The following is a 20,080-nucleotide window of genomic DNA, read 5'->3' as shown; positions in this document are numbered from 1 at the left end:
TTTAGAAAAAAAAACACAGCTGCGATCAGGTCACAAGGAAATTTAGTTCCCTGCATGGAAGTGAAGCATCTCACAGCAGCTGCAACTTCCAGCAATAACACATGCAAGTGAAGAACATGTCAATTCCAAAGGTTTCATTTTGTTCACAGAGGGAAACAGGATAATATCTGTTCAACTGAATAAGTTGATTCATCAAGGGTTTCCTTCTACAAATAATAAAGTATAGATGCAAATAGAAGAAATGACCGAAGACCAACACAACATTAGAATGTCTCAGGTAATGAATTTCCCTCTGCTTAGTTAAAAAGTAAAAAAAAAATTTAGATACATACTACCCCTCCACATGCTCTCCCATCACCTTTAAAGACAGAGTGGAAGGAATCTGGAAAGAAGATTTAAAAAAAAACAAGCAAAAAAAAAATGTAGAAACAACAGGAATTCGGTTTGTTCATTTTTAATATCTTCTCATCCACTTTTAAAACCAGCCATCTCTTTCCAGGTAATCTTTGAAGTTGAAAACATCTTAATGCCTATGTGAGTTTTTGAAACTCTGGCCAAGTACATTTTGCCATATGGTCTCCCAACAATGAGAAAATAATCTGGTTTTGAAAGTTATCTTTGATTTCAACACCTATGGTGCACTCAAAACCAAAATGAGTGCACAAATTCCAAGTTCACATCCGAAACTAAAATTATTCTCAAATCGGATAGTATTTGACTCTTTAAAAAATACACTTTACAATCCTGTTTGGTTTCTTGATATACAGATGTGCACACGTACATTTTCAGTCATTTCACTGATCTGTAGTATTGCAATAGCCAAATAGCCAAACAGATACTCAAGTCTGTGCAATGGATCTCTTACCCTAAGTGTTTTAACTATACACACAAGTTCACAACATCCACCTTAGAAACATACAGGAGTAGGATAAAATTAAAGGATGATGCAATGATTTTGCACATATGTGAATATCATTTTAGACTGAAATTTGAAAAGAATGACAACCCAACATGTTAACATGTAAAAGTCTGCGCAAAGGGCAGGGCGGGGGGAGGGACTTGTAACATGGCGTCTGTTCTGACATCTTGGAGGGAAGGGAGAAGAACACACATTGCCCTTATCAAAATTAAATTCCCTGCACCACTGCAAAAGTACATAGAAGCCAAAAACAATTCACGTAGAATCATTCACATTAAGTTGTCAAAATATTGACCGGCTGCAGTTCCTCTTTTTAAACAAAAGCTCAAAACTGATTGAAATGGCAAAAAAAAAAACACCAACTCTGCATACAGCCAAGTGCATTTTGATGAAAAGCTCTTGTTCAAAAAAATAAACATTCTTAAATGGTTCTCCTGCTCAGTCCATTTGATTTTTAAAAAAAACTAAGTTTAGATGGCATCTCTGCATTATCTCCAAAAAAATGGACAGGATTAAACACTGAAAGTTAAAAACGGAGTTTCTACTCGTCTGATCCCACAGTTCTCTTCGCTCGCTTACGGGGTGACCTCCGCGGGGAAGTTTTGTCTGCAGAGAAATAAAATTAATCCATAATTAGAACTGCTCTAATTTACAGAGTGCCTACTGATTGAGAAATGCAAACCAAATTTTCAGAAGTGTTTTATAACAATACAACACCTACAACGCAGTAAGACAGACAAAATTAGTCATTTGCCATCTAGGCAGTAAAAAGGTAATGGGCGGCACGGTGGCACAGTGGTTAGCACTGCTGCCTCACAGCGCCAGAGACCCGGGTTCAATTCCCGCCTCAGGCGACTCTCTGTGTGGAGTTTGCACATTCTCCCCGTGTCTGCCTGGGTTTCCTCCGGGTGCTCCGGTTTCCTCCCACAGTCCAAAGATGTGCAGGTCAGGTGAATTGGCCATGCTAAATTGCCCGCAGTGTTAGGTAAGGGGTAGATGTAGGGGTATGGGTGGGTTGCGCTTCGGCGGGGCGGTGTGGACTTGTTGGGCCGAAGAGCCTGTTTCCACTCTGTAAATAATCTAATCTAATCAACTAGCTGTAGGTCAAAGGACTACAGGCATTTCTCTACATCGCAAAGAGGATTGTTAAATATAGTTAGAGAGGTAACACAAGCATAGGACAAGATGAGGAGGTAATCCCCAACAATATACCACAGCTGGAATGATGATGTAATGGACACGGTTGGCGCCATTCTGCATTAACCAACTAACCAACTGAGCTAGTCAACTCTCTTTCATCTACAAGTTGAAAAAGAATTGTAGTGTCACTTTTCACTTCCTGCTGCAGTTTTCGCAGATTTAAAAGGTAATAAACAGGAGGTGAACAGTCTGTTTTCTGCCTCCTGTTACTGACAGTCCAAGCTCTCAAATAAATATGCACTTGTGTGACAATTTTTCCCTTTCCTCATGAAGCTGCACAGCTTTACTGTAGAGACCAATAGAGGGGAATTTCATTTGTACCTGATGAATTGAACCTTCTTTAAACAAAAATGCTCTTTGTTGAATGGGCATCTTAATTTCCAGACTAAATCGGGACCAAACATTTGGAATCTCAGTCATTTCAGAATATAATTCAATGGTTGTAACACAAAATTTCATTCAGTGCTTGTTCACAGCAAAATGTACTTCAGGTTGCTATGCGGTTATTTCAAAACATACATTTACAAATGTGATGGTAACAAGCAGATGAAACAAAGAAACCCAATCTTTAAATCAATATACTGTTAGTAGAAAAATGTGTCAAATGCCCACAGTCAAATATCATGAACCTGAAACATATTTTGGCTCCAACACTTAATTGCTGGAAGATCTGTACCTATGAACAAACAGATACTGAAATTTGACTGCCATAATTAAGGTTAAAATACTGGATTGCAGTGTGCAAAGATAATGTCAAACCCACAGTATTTATTTAGTACAATTTAGACTTGTTCTTTAAAGACTATTCCACTAACAAGTCAACAAAATAAGTGGATATGGAGGATTAATTTTCTAACAGTTGCCAATCCTAGATACAACTTTATGGTGACTATAAACTAATTGAAATTTTTAAAAAAATTCAAACCAAGGGCTAATTAGCTTTAAACATCTGTAGAATTTTAGAATTTGGTACCATATATAATTTTGTTCAACTTTATCTCTTTTGATGCTACACAAGCACGCTATAGTACTGCCTCCACACTCTAGTGTATTCAGAAGACCCACAAACATAAAAAAGAGAATGATTTGCACTGACAATACCACTTTTCATGATCTTAATGTCCCAAAGTGCTTTATGGCCAACAAATTAGTTTGAAATGTTATTACTATTGTAATGAAGGAAATATTGCAGCTAATTTGCCCACAGTATGTTCCTACAAACAGCAATTTGGTAATGAAGTGATATCTATTCTTAGTGACATTGATTGAAGGGCACATATTGGCTAGGACATCAGGGAGAACTCCCCTGCTCTTCTGCTATGTTGCACTATAGACTCTTTTTGACACTTACTTGAAGCGAGGAGAGGAAGATTTGGTTTAACTACCTCGTACAAAAAGGCAACTTGGACAATGCAGTATTCCCTCAATACTACACGGTCATATCAGTCTTGAATTGTGATCAAATCCTGATGTTGGACTAGACCCTTTCTGACTTGGAGAAGTGTCCTACCAACGGAGCTGTACCTGACAGATCAGTGGTACTACTATTGGTTCTGCATGCTTATGCCCCTCATTGTAGGATTAAATAACATTGCCCAAAGTATGTGTCACCCTGTTTTCCACAAAGTACAGGAATACCTGGAGATCATGGAAGTGGAAACATTAAAAGTATCAGTAACCTTACTAAAGAGTGACTTTCCTAATGCATGTTTATATGAATGGAGGAGATCATGCTGAATAAAACTATATACTTTACCATACAGAAAACTGGCATGGCAAGGAGGTACAAAGCAGAAATAATGCATCTCTGATCATATATTACAGATTCCAAGTGCATTAAATTACAGTGCACCCAAAATTTTAACATTTACCCCATCCAACACAAACAAAATAGCAGTATTCCAACCTCAATTTTGAGTTTTTAGTAAAATATTCAGGAATAGTGGAAACATTTGATCTCACCTCGTCTACTCTGCACTGAAGGCATAAGAAAGGCAAAGCAAAAGATAGCAAATATATTAGAATCAATATCTTGAATATAATTTTCTTTTGAAACACAGACTCTGAAGCATAGATACATAGAAGAGCAGCAAGATGAGTTTCTCAAATTTGGTGGAAGTGCTTCCACTCAAAACATGCAGAAAGCCAGCTTTGGTGGTTTCTTTTCATAATTAATAAGCACATGCGAACAGATGCCCAAAGCAGAAGTGACAGCACTTGATAAGCTATTTTGATAAACCTGAAATGTATGTTCAGTAATGCAGCTCCCATTTTTTTTTGTTAGGTGTGGTGAGAGGAGTTCCAGATGCATGGAATCTCTTTCACAGCAATACAGTACTTGGCTGACGTATATTAATCTTAAGTGGGCTGGGAGGGTCAGTCTAGATCCTGCTGTTTTGAAACAAAGATCAACATACTTTGGTTTGTATAGGTTTATAAATATTGACAAAATTACTTTCAGCGGCATCAATCAAATCAGTGCTGTTTGAAAATTCATTGCTGCAATTTCTTTAAAATTTTTAAGTAACGGGAAGTAACGGTGGGCGTGGGAATAAAAATGATAGGGTGTAGAAGGCCTGAACTGCACTTACCGGTAGTTACAAGACAACAAAACAATGTTGCAAGAAGTCTATAAATTACTGAATTTTACTAATGTTTTTAAAATGAAGTAGTACAAAAAAAAAAAGAGGCTGACAAAAAAAAACTCAGGGCAGCAGTAGCAACAATGCAGCTACAAAAGATTCAGCCACATTCAGTCAGCAACATTTGTAGTTGCATAAATGTAGTTGCATTCATTTCATGCAAAATATGGCAGTTTAGAAGGGGCGCTTAAACAAGCTGTAGTACCAATACAAACACCTGAACAAAACTTATTAGTGATACAAATAGTCTACTACAAAGTATGATGGGAATTCTGCAGCACAATTCAAATTAATTAAAAATTCCCAACCCCTATTAAAAAAAGGAGAGGAGGGTAATATATTGCCATTCAAAACATTTTTTCTCCCAAGTTTTATTAGTGTGACTGTCAGTTTATGAAAGTTTCTTACAAGTCACAATTATATCAGACTCCTACATGGATGCTTTGCATTGATAAAACAATTCTCTATACACTTAGCCATTTTATATTTGGTAATTTTAAGAGGTCACTAATCTCAAGTGATAACACCAGAGTCAGTCTCTTATTTATCATAATTTTAAAACTAACACCAACTTAATGGCAAACATCAAACCAATCAAGGGAAAGGCACCAAAGCAGTTTTGATGTAGAACCTGGAACTGGAACTCTGCCCACTTCCAGATCTTTCCATAACCTGTATGTTACTTACTGATTTGATTTAAGGTTTCCTGAGGAATCCAACTCATGTCTACATTATTGTGGTTAGATGTACCCATCTCTACTTTGGAAGTTGGTCGCCTTCTCTGATTGGGAAAGAAAAGAGTTGTTAAAGCCACCGAATGCATTGATGTCACCAGTTTAAAAACTCCTATTATTCACATTAACAGTTTAAATTGCTGAACTTACAGGTTGAAAGCGAGGGATACAACTCAAGAATTCCCAGTCTGAATGTAACTCATAGTAAGCACGAGGCCTAATTTAAAAAATGGATGGTAAAATCCATTAAAACTTTTTGACGAGCATCAACAACGCCCAGGGATGGCTACGTGGCAGTGAGGCTTGCTGCAGTGCAGAATTAAGCAATTACAGTGGTACAGATTTTCCAATGTGGTCAACTGGGGCACAGAGAGATGAATGAGTCAAAGTTTTGGAGGCGGGGGGAAAGACGACAACTGCTGCTAAACCTGCTGTTTAGTGGCACATGACCAAGTAAATGGAACTTCATATCTATCCTGGTTAAGTCAGATTAGGATCAGAATGACATTGCAGAAAGAACAATTACTGGCATTGTTTGATGGCTGGAAAAAGGAGCCTTAATACTGAAATTATCAACACCGTTTACTTTATCTTCATAACCCAACTGTAAATTCCTTGGTTAACAGTTGAATGTCTGTGTTATCAGAAGCAAGGTGCATTTTCCAAACACTTCAATGTTAAACCTGATGACCACTGTTTGGGAATAATTACCCTAAGGAAAATGTCAAATGTCTGCCTATGTAGTGTCACAACCCCAATAAATTCAAGTTAATTGGTTTGACCAATTAAATTAGCACAAGTACTTCATGAAAAAAAGTTTCATTAAAACAATACAAGCTCTAAGAAAGTCAAACAATGGATTAATTTATTAAACTGTATAAAAGTCTAGGCATGTGGAAAGTTACTTTACAATCTGAGGTTCATTACTTTTCCATTACATAGATGGACTCTAACCTGATATAAAAAATTAAACATAATCAAAAATAGTACCCAAAGTGTTAGTTTTTTGTGGACACTGTGCGTTGTACCTGAAGTCATGTGCTTAATTAGCCACCGTGCAAACATCAAACACATCTCTGGAATACAAACATAGCTACAAGAAATAATATTTTGCAGCTCCACATGCCAAAAAATTCAGAGATACCAAACCAAAATGTCAGAAATTAAATTCAATGAATTGACGTACTTTTCTAGATTCCAGAAGCTGATGGATACCAACCACAACAAGTAAACCAAGGCCAGTCAGGAACATGTACAGGAAGATTCTAGAAATAAGAGTGTTTAATATTAAAATTCTGTACCTGGATGGAGTGCAGACTGTTACAAAAAAAAGTACATCAATCTGAACAGAATAGAAAAGCAGGCTATTTTATACTTTTAAAAAAATCCAAGATATAAAATGAAATGCCAATTTTCCTTTGGCCACAGAACACATTGCTTGCTCTAGAAATGAAGTTCTGTGATAAGCATTATAATATAAGCACCAGTACATAAGGTTTTACATAAATAGTTAGGCCTGTCGACAGTGAAATGTATACCAACAGACTTTCTTTAAATGACCAGACTATATGTACATGATCAGCCAAAGGTTACTGAAAAAGCAGTTAATTGAGGATAACTAACTACTATTGAGAAGGAGCTGTAACTCTACAAACAGTTGGAAGAAATGCAAAAAAGTATAGGGAACATTTGACTCATCTGACTATGGGGCCTACTCCACAGTTCTGCCTCCTCCCAATAACTTTAGGGACTTGACTACCAAAGGTGTCATTGTACTTTGCATTAACTGCTCTGTACAAGAAGGTTTCAAACCTCAGAACATGCCAAAACCATTCCCATCTAGGCCTTAAATGGGAAACCCTATGGTATGTTTGTGGAGAAAGTGCTGACTGGTTTTGAGTAATTTCAATATGAATTTTGTTAAGCTATTCAGCTAAACAATACTTAATTCAAAGCTTCAAACTCTGAATTCTATTGCATAGCTAAGCTAAAATATCGCTCGATATTGTCTAAACAAATTTTACTGCACCAAGAGGTTGGGAGAAAGATTGCCTACATGCTTTAAAGTTCGGCAGATTTTTCCCCCAAGCTATGCAGGAAATCTAACGTACTGTTTGCAAAAGATCAAAATGGTGTAGTAAAAGTGTGAAACGATATGATCACATATTCGAAAGTGAATTCATTCAGACTTCCTCAAACAAAAAAAAAATCAGATTTCAAGTAGAAACAGATTTATAGTCTGCAGAGAAGCAGGCAAGTACTTGCAATAGGAGTAGACTGGGCATGTTCAAATGTTACATGGATTGGAATGGTTTATTCAAAAACATGCTTCATTGATACATTCCAGTATATCTTTAAAAATATAATCTATACAATGTCACACACCAGGCCAGGTGAGGATGCCAGTTTCCTTCCCTAAAGGACATTAGTGAACCTGATGGTTTTTTCTGACAATCATTATACTCTTAATCCCAAATTCAAATACTACCATGGTAGGATTTGAACCTGTGTCCCCAGAATATTATCCGGGATCTGGATTAATAGGGTATTGATAATACCACTAGGCCATTGCCTCACCTCTGAGCTTTGTTTTAAAAAGCTGGTCTAAATACGGATGGACACAAACTCATACATGCAACTGAGCAAAAAGGCAGAGACACTTTCAGTTAAAAGTAAACATTATCTGCCTAAGCGGACTTATCCAACATGAACACCAGAATGTAAACATGGATCACAATGATTTTGGCCATTTTAACACTTTCACACTAAATACCTAGTAGTCTCCTACAATGCCCTTTTCACATTTTAATTAAGTTGTTTAATAAGGAAAAAAGACTTTTGAAGGTCTTCCAGTTTAATCAGTTACAAGATTACTGCAAACTGAATGGACTTTGTTCACAAAACCAGAAGTTTTGGGAGCCAAACAAGGATAAATCACTTCACCAACACAAGTATTATAGTGCAGGTTTTAGCTTCCTAATTCCACAGTCTGCAGTCCAGTACCCAGTCCTTCTGGTTCACCCTTTGGGTAGCATCTAGGAGCTCTGTGTCAATCTTTGTTTATTATTTTTTATTAAACTTTGTCCGAGTTGAATACTCAGCATCCTGTTTTTGGTATCCAGTCGGAAAACTGTTCATCCATTAGGTGTATGATTGACAAGTCAAGAAGAGGTCTTTGCTCAATTGTGAAGTTAAACGTTCATGCATTGAAAATACTTGATTTTTTTTACGGCTTAAAATGCTTCATCAGGATTTCAGTCACTGACCATCGCACGAGAGTCAGTAACGTGCTTTGGATTTTATGGTGGGTTTGAATCACACATGTGATCTCCCAAAGGCCTGGGAAAGGTCCAGACCAAAGGCTGCTGGATTAGGGATGTACAGTCTGAAATTAAATACAATAACTAGTTAAGCAACAGAAAACATTCCATAAGACCATAAGACATAGAAGTGGAAGTAAGGCCATTCAGTTAAAAATCAGTTAAAGTTCTAGTGCAGAAAATAAAAAAGATCAGTTCTCAAACACTTACGTTTCTCCGTCAAGCCCATCTTCTCGCTCAGTTATCGTAACCGTCTGGTTGAACACAGCGTCACGGTAAATGTTACCCTAAAGGGCAGAAAAATGTCATTCATATACAGCAACCAAATTGCAGACATTTTATGGTACTGCCACACAACCCTCTGCAAAATAAAAATTAACTATAAATTGAGGTGGAAGCACTTACAGTGGCATCCCTGTAGTTCAGGTTGATTACGAGTCCAAATGGTCGGCCACCCATTGGTTCAGCAGGGATAAATGAATATTCAAATGTAGCTTGGCGCTGGGACTGTACCAGCGTGTTCAGTTGTAGTGCTGTGAACTGCAATTGAAGACAGACACTTGCATTATTCCCCATTTGCGACATTCTCTTGCATTATTCTTCACTACAGGTAAAGGCCATTTGGTCAAGAAGGAACACACATTGGGAAACAGACTTCTGCAGGAAAGTCAGCATCCAGATGGCTGAAGTTTACATAGTGAGCTACATTCGAAGTCTGTTGAAACCAAGACTTGAATGAGCTGCTACAGAATTTAGGAGATTCCACTTTCAACAATTAATAAAATGGGTGAAATGTATGGAAGATCACTTGACCACCAACCTGATTTGATTTCAGTTAGAAGTTTTCATATCAGGTCAGATGCATCTAATTCAGTCAGGAGTCTCATTGAAAAGGTAAAGTGCTTACATTTTGAATGTAGAACTGATAATCCTGAGGATAACGAAACGAGGCATCCAAAGACTCCACAACAAATTCTTCGTTGCCCTTATTGGTAAAACCAACCAAGAATTTCACAATGTTGTTAGCTGGGAAATCTAAAAGACAAGTAAAGTGCTTATTTTAGAGAGAACCTACAATAACCTTTCAAATGCACCCCCATTGAAGAGGTGAGAATTTTACAATGATAAGAATTGCCACGATAGTAAACATGAGCTTAAAAAAGCAAATTTGAAAGCAGTACGTTTATAATTTAAACAGGTAATTAGGAGTTAAGAATAACCAACATCATAGCTTAATAATAAAGCCATCTTAGTTAAAAAGCTGAACTAAAGAGCAAAACAAAACAGCCAAATTTCATGATCAGCAGTAGATGGGGTGACGACTGGGGCCAAGCTAAGGAGTTAGTGAAATCTTAGGCTGAATTTGGATTGCCTTTAGTGGGACACACTCCAAACTGGTTCGGTACAATTTACTCGAAAGTGGGGGTCAGGAGGGAGTTAACATTCTGCCTTTATTTTCCTCCTTACTTCTGTCTCCTTTCCTTATACCACACACACATCCTTCTCTCTCACCCTCCCTATATCATTCTGAACCCTTTATAATTTCAAAATAAAAAAACCTTGCTTTGCACTCCAAATTTTCACGAGTGCTTTTATCCTGATGTGAAACATTTTGCAATGAAAGTGGCCAAATTTCTTCTTTTCTATAGAGTCTTAAATGCAATTTTATATATTTAAAAAAGAAAAATCACACAATGCAATTTGGTGGCTTAACTTTCACCCCCATGCCACCCCCAATCGACTTTCCTGGCCTGACATACAGTTCCCCTCCACCACCTGACTCGCAGTACCTTACCAGTAGTGTAACTCTCTACTCTTTCCCACCTGAAGTCAGAGGGTCTCTTCCTCCCAGACCTAGGCCTTTTAATAATTTAACCACTGCTGACTTCAACAATTTTCATCTACTTAGTGCCTTTAATGTGATAAGGTAACCCAGGGTACTTCACAGGACCACTAAATGTGACACCAAACCACTTAAGGAGATATTACATTGGAAGGTTAAAAGTCTGATCAAAGAGGTAGGGGACGTGTCTTATCAGGTAAAGCACAGTAGAAAAGCAGAGATATATAGGGATAGAACTCCAGACCTTGGGAACTAAGCAACTGAAGGCGCAGGCACAAATAGCATAATGATAACTGGGGATGCAAAGGAGGCCACTATTTGAACAGCACAAATATCAGAAGACTGTGAAGCCAGAGGAGTTTAGAGGAGTTGCAATGTGTGTAAAGACGACATCTTTTTATTTTGATGTGTGGACCAAAATATTTCAAATCAAGGTCTACGGAAGGAATTGCTAACTTTTAAAAACAAGTAAATGTCATTGCATATCATATACGCATGGTCGTTTTCTTCAAGCAGTAAGAAAATGTGCACACGTTCAGACTAAACTTCAACCAGAAACAGACTGATTAGTTTGGGCAATCAGGACCAGTTGAGGTGGTCAGAGATCAGCATGTCAACAATTCAGAGTTCATCAGTCCAGGAGCCAAAGTTTGTGTGAGACCAGCACAGAATAAGGAGGTCTCTAGACTACAACAGGCAGCACCTCTTATTCTCCTCTATCTATAGCAATATAACCAAAACCTGAAAGATAGCTAGCTATTCTCTCCCACCATTTGCTGTAACTGTTAGTTGCCTCCAACTAGTGACAGAGAAATTGAAAAATTAAGTCAATTACCCCCTTCAAGGAATTGAAAGAACTTGGATATGAAGTTTGATCAGAATGACTAGGAAGCCAAAGGGACACTTCATCAGATCCCATCGACTAGTGCTTTTGAACTGTGCCCCCAATTTTTTTCCCCTCCACTCATTATACAGATGTTTGTTTGTCTGTACGTGACAGTAGTATCTAAAAAGAGGTTAGAGTTTAACTAGTAGAGTTATGTCAATAAATAATATTTTATTTTGCCTGTGGTTAGGATTTATTTGTAATAAACAGTTGCTCGAAACATGATCAGAGTTTTGTGTTCACCCAAGTTGGTACTTTGATCAGAGCTTTAACCCCAGGATGAGTGGGGCCTGAGTATCAGTACAATTTCCAAAGTGGTTGTGACACAACTTAAGACGTGGACAATGTTTTGATGGTCAGGTGTTTTTTTTTTGTGCATGTGGGATGGTGGTGGCTGCGGTTTGAATGAAGGAGATAAATTAAGATGATGGGATATCGAAGTCTAAAGATAATATAGGCATGACTGAACATTACAGGAATGAATGAGCTGAGACAGGGGCGAAGCCAAGCCATAATACAGAGGTGGAAATACAAAGTGTCAGGAGGAAAGTAGGCTGCTCTCTCTTCACAGAAAAATGATTGATAAAAGGATTTTATCTTGAAGGTCACCACATTTCAGACATTCAGAACGCAGATCTTTCATGCTGACCTCAGCCAATATAGGTGTTGAACCCATGCTATTGATGTCACTCTGCATCACAAACCAATCGCCCAGTGAAGTAAGATAATAAGCAGTCTTCATAATAACACAAGCAAGGTCAGAAGTTCATCCCCGAATGAAATGCGATAGCAATGCTGCAAACAGACTGGCTTATGTTTGTTGACAGGGAGAGGGATAGAGTCAGTGGCTAGGCAGCAGCACTTGTAATAACTGAAAACAAGGGCTTCAGGTTTCCCAATACTTATGCTCACCCAGTTCTGTGCAGAAAAAAGTTTGATCATTTAATAAGTGGTGGGAGTGAGATAGTGGCAAGGTAGATCTGGGTGGCAATGTACACGTGATTATTGATGTTGTGTCTTCAGATGTTGTGAAGGTAGGTATTGGAGAAGTAGGATGGGGCCAAGCATCAACTTTTGGCAGACATCAGTTAAGAAAATAAATCATTGCAAGTCATTCACTGGCTGCAATATATAGAAAAGGAGGAAACCAGATGGCAGCAGCTACATGATAGCAGAGAGGTGTTGGAGAATGAGAGTATGATTGACCATGTCAAGACTGTAGGCCCAATAGCTTTTATCTTTTCCTTCTGCGTTTAGAACCAAGAGGGCAGTGGAGTAGCAGCACTGCACCCTAGCTCCTGGCCTGGAGCTTGCCTGCTTTGTTTTATTTTACTTTGGGTTTTACTTTCTTCCCTACTCTTTGTTGGCCATTTTGGCAGAGCGAGAGCAGGCTAAGCCTCCCGAGTATGTGCAGCAGCAAGAGATGGCTCCTTGGGGACAGCGAGCCCTCAAACAGCTCACGATGGCAAGTGCTGGCCCCATGGTGAGAGATGGCATCACAGCAACTTCAATGTTGGTCGGCTCATAGCAGGACTCGAGGCAGTGGAACCAATCTTCATGATGTCAGAGATGGCAAGGCAGCCTCTGCGGTTGGCATCGGAATTGGGACGTGGTACTCCTAGCGGATCAGTGGGAGCTGCATTTGCATTGGCAGAGGCATTCTAGGCATGGTGTGGCACTCCTAGCGGCAGCCCCAGAATGGGACTGCTGGAACGGACTGTGATGTGGGATGACTGGTGTGCCCAGAGCAGGCTCTATACTTGCAGTAAATAGTCAATTCTAATTTCTTCCAGTTCTAATGAAAAGGCACCAAAATGAAATATTAATACTCTGCAACTAGAGCAGCTTGGGATGGGCAATAAATGGTGGCAAGTCAGCAATGCCCACATTCCACAACGAAAAACTTAATTCCTGACCAGTCAAGTGTTACCACCATTTTCTGATTTTATTTAAGCGCTTTTGAAGTACAGGCACTTTTTTTTTAAGATTAGATTAGATTACTTACAGTGTGGAAACAGGCCCTTCGGCCCAACAAGTCCACACCGACCCGCCGAAGCACAACCCACCCATACCCCTACATTTACCCCTTGCCTAACACTACGGGCAATTTAGCATGGCCAATTCACCTGACCTGCACATCTTTGGACTGTGGGAGGAAACCGGAGCACCCGGAGGAAACCCACGCAAGCACGGGGAGAACGTGCAAACTCCACACAGTCAGTCGCCTGAGGCGGGAATTGAACCCGGGTCTCTGGTGCTGTGAGGCAGCAGTGCTAACCACTATGCCACCGTGCCGCCCTGTTGCAACAAAAACAACCCTGGCAGCTAACTTTTGCACAGCAAGGTCCCACAAACAATGATCAAGTAACCAGTTTACATGACACTATATAAACAATGGCAACAGCCAAGTACCAGGAGAAATCCTCACTCCTCTTTAAACCATGCTGTTGGATCTTTTATGTTCACGTGGGTGAGCGGGTAAGGCTTTCATTGAACCCCTCATCCAAAAAGGGAGTAACTGTAGTACTCCAAACACTGATGGAGGATCAGCTCAGATTTCGTTCTGAGTCTTTGGAAGGAAGTTAAGCCTGCAACGTTCTGACTAGAGTGGCTCTAAGTTATCACAGAGAACTTAGATAGCGAAACAGAATCCAAAGGATTGTGCAGAACTCTGATGTATTTAAGACAGAAAAAAATGTAAGCGATTTAGCACAGCCAGTCACTTCTATGCATTCCAGCCAAGGGATTAAAAAAACTTGTAAAATAGATGTGAAGCTAAAAGAACAAGGACAGTCAACTTAACAGTGCAATCAACGTGATATCTATTGAATATATAAACTGATCAACACTATACTTTGGCATTTGTAGATTAGATGGCTTAATGTATCTTATGCTTGCAACTGTTTTCCTTACCTTCTCCCTTCACAAACAGAATAGTCGTGTCAGCATTGGGAGAAGCTTTGGGTTCTCCAGATGTCAAATCATCTTCTTCCTCCTCCTCCTCCTCTTCTTTCTCGTCTTCCATCTGTATTGGCAAACAAGATCACATTATCACAACTCAGAAAAGCTACCAAAAATAAAGAGATTCGTTGTAGCTCTTGAAACTGCCCAACAACGTGCATGTTTTCTCAGTCAAGAACATCCTCAGATAATGAACGATGGGTACCTGACCTATTCTACTTGAATGAATGTTTAATTTTTTTTTCTAAGCAATTTGATCAGAGACATTATTAAATGGTTCTCGTGCAGGTGGGTCTTGGATTCAGACTGCCTGGATGAGAAGTGGGGCCACTACCACTGCATCATGAGAATCCTGAATTAACTTACAGTATCAAATACTGAAATGGCAAACACCTGTTAAATAGAAACAAGCTCACAATTATGCTAGAAATCAAGAAAATTTTGCACGTTTCAATAGATCAAACTTTAAATTATGACCAAAAATTAACATCTTAAATTCTTAAACAAGTTAGATTAAATCCAAAGCAGGTGGGTGTAAATTGAAATGACAAAAGCAAAGAAAAATTAGATATCAGTACATGGTAAAAGGCGTTTAAGTTAATTGTGAACATGCAGACATTAATATCCACTGTCAATTTTTGAAGAGAACCTGTTTTCTGGAACGCTAAATAAAAATGCAATCCATTGTGAAATCACTATACAGAACTAAAACTTAAATCCACGTCTTCAATCATAACCATACAAGAGATTATGGCAATGATGAAAACATATGATCAGAAATGCTGTGAATGTGAAGTGCTTGCCTTTTTACAAGAGGCCAGAACTGAAAAACTCACAATGTCTGTTGGCTCATCCTCTTCTATTTCTGCTTCATCATCTTCATCTTCCACGACAGAATCATCAATACCTTCCTCATCCTCTGTTGGATCATCTGCAGCAACAAGTCTTGCTCCTGTTGATCCCAAACAAAAAAGTATATTACTTCCATGAAAGATAGAAATTTTGAAGGAGGAGAAAGATATTTTAAATTTCAAATATTGCTCCACTTGCAGGTGCACTTTTCTTCATTTCCTTAGCACCGTGCAGTCTGCTTGCATGGACTTTTGCAACTTTACTTCTGTCAGCATTTATTCTTAGATCAATCCAAGCAATGACAGTCAATCCTATATTTTTAAACAAGCGCATTCAATGGATCGCTTCCATCATGGCACTTGCTGTGACTCAAGGATCAACAGCTGAAAATAAGTTATGCAAGAGTAAGAAATTAAAGGCAGACCACACTAAAGTTTAGTACTTTCTTTTCCCCAGTCACTGAACAAGATTTTTGATGCCCTTTGAATTTCCGATTAGCTTTCAGTACAGCCCAGTTCGGCATAACCATTAGTTGAATTCTAGAATTAAGTTAATGCCACTGGACAGTAATTCAGATACCTGGGCTAACACTGAGAACAGTGGCTCCAATCCCATTACGGCAGCAGGAATTTTAATCAAATTAAGAAGTCTGGAATCAAAAGGTAGATTCAGTCCTGGTGATTACGAAACTACCGTTCACTGTTGTGAAAACCCGCTTGGTTCACTGTTGTCCTCAGGGGAGAAAATCTACTGTCCTTACCCAGTCTGACCTACATGTGACTCCAGATCCATAGAAATGTCATTGACTCTCAAGTGCCCTGTGAAATGGCCAGAAAACTACATCTAGCTGGAGGGCAATTAGACATTGGCAACAAATCAGACCTTATGAGAGGATATTTTAAAAAAATGCTTTTCAAGCAAACCAGGAAAACAGGTAAGACTTGATTCAGTAACTAGGTGATTCAGGCACTGTGGGTTAGAGGCTTGGAATAGAAATATAAGGTGAACTTGCACGACAATTAAGATTTCATATACAAACCAGAAGCGTTCTATTTTGAACCTAGACTAGTTTGCATAATTAGTGCACTTTGAGTGCCAACATCAGAGTTACAAACCTTAAAATATATAACTCCATATGGGAACGTTTTACCAAAGGATGAGCTTTAATGCAAGAGACCAGATTGATTTAGTAAATCTGTTTTCCATTACTATCTGCAGAAAAGAAACCAGAGATATTTCATCTTCAAATCAGCGGCCACTGGAGAATGTTTTGAAGTACCACCAACTGAAAGTCAAAGTTCAAGCTTGCCTCAAGTGCTCGACATGTCTGCGATCAGCTTTACCACCCCTTATGAAAGGCAGCAAAATGTTTAGATAAGGCATAATGCAAACGTCATTGGAATTGGAGAATTAAACATTTCTTTTTCAAGAAAAAAATTCCCAAAACATTGGGAACTTTATGGTGGTACTCATTCCTCCTAAATCAAAACTCCCAAATTAAAAAAGGCCCAGATCTTGTGGCTTGCAATCGTCAGTAATTCTCTCAAAATGAGACCAGAAATTTGTTGTGATAAGCTTTTCAAGTGGGCACCCTATTGATATCTTCCATCACGCCATCAGACAGTGATCAAATGAAAATTCAAACTGATTGTAATTTTCCCTTTTACATCAACCCTGTTCCAAAAACCTCAACAATTACAACTATACCTTGTTGAGAGAGTGCTTTTAATGGTGTACAAAGTTCATAATTCTAGCTGAACAGCCTTACTGGCCAAGAAATTAGGTAGAACAGACAGCCTTGGAATCAGTATCACTTCCTGACACAGTAATGACTGAGACTGCTTCACAGGGCACTATTTAAAACATTAGCAATGATATGAAGTGCAGAGATATCATTAAATTCAAAAGGACAGAGAAACAGAGATTGGATGGGAAAAAATGGCATGTGAAATTTAATGCAGAGATGTGTTAAGTGATATTTTGGAAAAATATGGAGAGACAGTACAAAGAAGAATAATAAAGGGGGCGGAGGAGCATAAACACTTGGAAGTATTAGTTCAGTTCATTGAAGGAGAAGGGCATTTGAAAAAAAATCAGTTAATAAAACATATCCTGCGCTTCATATACAGGGCAGAGGGTACAAAAGCAGATTCATCAAATGGTGGAGCTAACTGAAGGCTGAATAGTCTACTCCTGCTCTGACATGTACGTAACGCTGATAACATTTGTATATAATATGAAAATACAATGTTAAACAATGAAGCAGTCCATAATGATGAAAGATTTTATGCGCTCCTAGTCCATTTCAAACACCCTTGCTCAGCTAAGACCAAAGCAGCAAAATATTCCCTCATTTTATTCCACCCAAGGAACATGTAGCCACAACATGTTCTCCAATAGACAAGCTCAGTTACACAAGCTTCCAGTCACAATCTGGATTCTCTGTCGAGGAATTATCCCAATAGTTATGAGCTTGTAATAAGAACATTTGACAAGATGCCTCAACTTGCATACAGTACATTAAATTTGGCAATTGTGATTGCACAGGATTGAAATTTCGAATTGAGGGGAAAAGAAGAATGCAAGCATCCATAAATATAAAAGTTGCTGAAATGTTTAATGTATACAGAATCAAGAATTTAAATTACAGAGTTTAACACTTTTTCTCTTTAAAAATGTGAAGGCATGCAGATAAATAAAAGTCAATAATTGAGGTTATCAGAAGCCTCTATTTTGTTCAATGGGGCACCAAAATAAAAGACTAAAAGGGCAACAATTAATATATTATGCTAAGAGCACTTTAATTATGTGAATAACCGATTATTGAAAGCATATTAAAGTCTGAGAGAACATGGTCTCATTAGTTTATCAAGATTGTTACAAGTAGGCTTGAGCTACTATAGCAAAAGCAGATGTAATGCAACAGGGTGTCAGTCAGCAGCATCTCTTCAGAATATGTACCAATGCTTGGGTACTACTTTGGTGTCATCAATGATGCACGAAATGGAGAAAGAAATAAACTTTCAGGGTTTGATTGATTAAGCTAGAGAATGGGACTGACTGATTGTTCTACACAGTTGGCTTGGAGTTGTTGACCGAATGGACTCCTTTCTGCGTGGTCATGACTATGACCACATGTTCTTCATGAGAACCAAAACGATACACCAACAACTCAATCACCATGGCGATGTGATGGACATTAGACTGCACTTAGATGGAGATGCAGATTCACCATTCTTGAAAACCCAACTTCCCATTACCTTGACCTAAATGGACATTTTAAAGCACAATTACTAAGATCCCAGCATTCTTAACACTTTTTTGGGACTTTGGCGAGTGAATATCTATTGTTAGCACAAAGGCTGCTGCGATTGTTTTCAAGTGTAAAGACCTCATACCTTTCCAAATGGAGTTCCTTTAACAAATAGGAACAGGAATGGCCTTTGGGCCCTTCAAATCTGCATCACATTCAATAGCATCATGGCTAACTCCTAAAAGGGTTCTTCTGGGAAAGACAATTCAAGCGTGTGGCAGATAACATATAGCTACCATTAATGGGTTAAAAAGTCTATGAACTCACTACCCTGTTGACATTACCCTTTGAACAATACAAGTTCGAGAAAGCTGAACAATTACTCTGGAAAAGTGAAAGCAAAAAAGCCTCCAGTGCATAGCTCAGATTTTTTGAGAACTGTTAGATCTATTAACTGGTGAAAATTTTGGAGAAACTCAACAGGTCCGTTAATATCAGTGGACAGCACAAAGTTTCAAGTCTGAAGAAACCTTTTTCAGCTATTAACTACAGCAGTCATGTCACAAACAGGACAAAACCATACCATCATTCAATAAAAGATAACACCTAAAAATTCCAATTCAGCCTATTCTTTTTTAAAAAAGGCAGCCAAAGTCATCATTGCAATAAAGCAACGACAAACATTAGCTGCAGAAATATAATTTGAAGGGCCAGTAGGAGAGAACATAGCCACCCTAACACTGAAAAAGGAGAAATAAAAAGTGTAATAGTTGAATGACAAACCACAGAGGATGAGAAAAGACAGACTCCTGGGGATGGGAGTCAATGAAAGGGGATGAGACAACGCTCTGGGCCAAAGGAGACCAGCTCCTTTAGAGGAACATGTGAAAAGCCAGCACTGACACGTCAGCTCTAAAGGTGGCAGAGCTGCACCCACCCCATCCCCCCCGAAAACACACACACACAGTTAAAACCCGGGGTTAGACAGGAGATTAAACAAACCACCCTCCCCACTGTGTGGGGAAGGCGGCGAGGCCCGCTCCCCCGGACGGTTAAAACCCCGAGCCTGCAGCCGGTGACTGAGGCGCCAGGTCAGCTCTGCCCCTCCCCCTCCGCCGCCGTGTACCCCACACACACACACACCGGGGCCGCCTTGGTACCGCTCACGGCTCTTACCGGGGCCGCCTTGCTGGAAAAGGCAGAGGGGGGAGGCCAGCAACAACAAGAGCAGGAGGTTGTGGAGCCTGCCCATGGCTGAGAGGAAGGAAGCGGCCCTCTGTCTCTCACGGATCCTCACTCACTCGCGGTCCGCCTCAGAATGGCGTCTGTCTCCATCCGGGCACCGGGGGGGGGAGGCGGGCGGGACAGGGGGTGAAAGGTCAGCCCCGCCCACCCGCAGGTCAACGACCTCCACATCCACCCGCCGCCCATTTATTTATCTTTTTTTTTAGAAACCATTTGATTAGGAAA

The 20,080-nt window shown here is 39.2% G+C and overlaps 1 protein-coding gene across 2 annotated transcripts; it reads right to left on the bottom strand.

Annotated features, from left to right (window-relative positions):
* Window positions 1-438: 438 nt before the first annotated feature.
* On the bottom strand, window positions 439-19,964 carry ssr1 (signal sequence receptor, alpha). 2 transcript variants are annotated; one of them, XM_072560421.1, is made up of 10 exons: window positions 19,787-19,964; window positions 15,342-15,457; window positions 14,458-14,569; window positions 9,723-9,850; window positions 9,221-9,355; window positions 9,026-9,102; window positions 6,682-6,760; window positions 5,449-5,542; window positions 4,082-4,096; window positions 439-1,525 (listed from the first exon to the last, which is right to left on the bottom strand). In XM_072560421.1, the coding sequence occupies exons 1-10, from the start codon at window positions 19,860-19,862 to the stop codon at window positions 1,461-1,463; spliced, it is 897 nt and encodes a 298-aa protein (XP_072416522.1). In that variant the 5' UTR covers window positions 19,863-19,964; the 3' UTR covers window positions 439-1,460. The 2 variants fall into 2 exon arrangements, with proteins under 2 accessions (XP_072416522.1, XP_072416523.1); XM_072560422.1 differs by lacking the exon at window positions 4,082-4,096.
* Between the last annotated feature and the right edge of the window lie 116 nt (window positions 19,965-20,080).

The sequence above is a fragment of the Chiloscyllium punctatum genome, chromosome 41, assembly GCF_047496795.1.
Source record: "Chiloscyllium punctatum isolate Juve2018m chromosome 41, sChiPun1.3, whole genome shotgun sequence".
Classification (NCBI taxonomy): domain Eukaryota; kingdom Metazoa; phylum Chordata; class Chondrichthyes; order Orectolobiformes; family Hemiscylliidae; genus Chiloscyllium; species Chiloscyllium punctatum.
Note: the sequence above shows the minus strand (reverse complement) of the source record. Positions and strands in the feature narration are given on the sequence as shown.

What these genes read in the sequence shown, in the direction of transcription:
- ssr1 (XM_072560421.1), bottom strand. Translation starts at nt 19,862, where the DNA reads ATGGGCAGGCTCCACAACCTCCTGCTCTTGTTGTTGCTGGCCTCCCCC. An exon ending in TCTGTTTGTGAAGGGAGAAG is followed by an intron (nt 9,851 to 14,457) that starts GTAAGGAAAACA and finishes CTTGTCTTTTAG; the next exon opens with ATTTCCCAGCTAACAACATT. An exon ending in GATGGGCTTGACGGAGAAAC is followed by an intron (nt 6,761 to 9,025) that starts GTAAGTGTTTGA and finishes TCTTATTTCTAG; the next exon opens with AATCTTCCTGTACATGTTCC.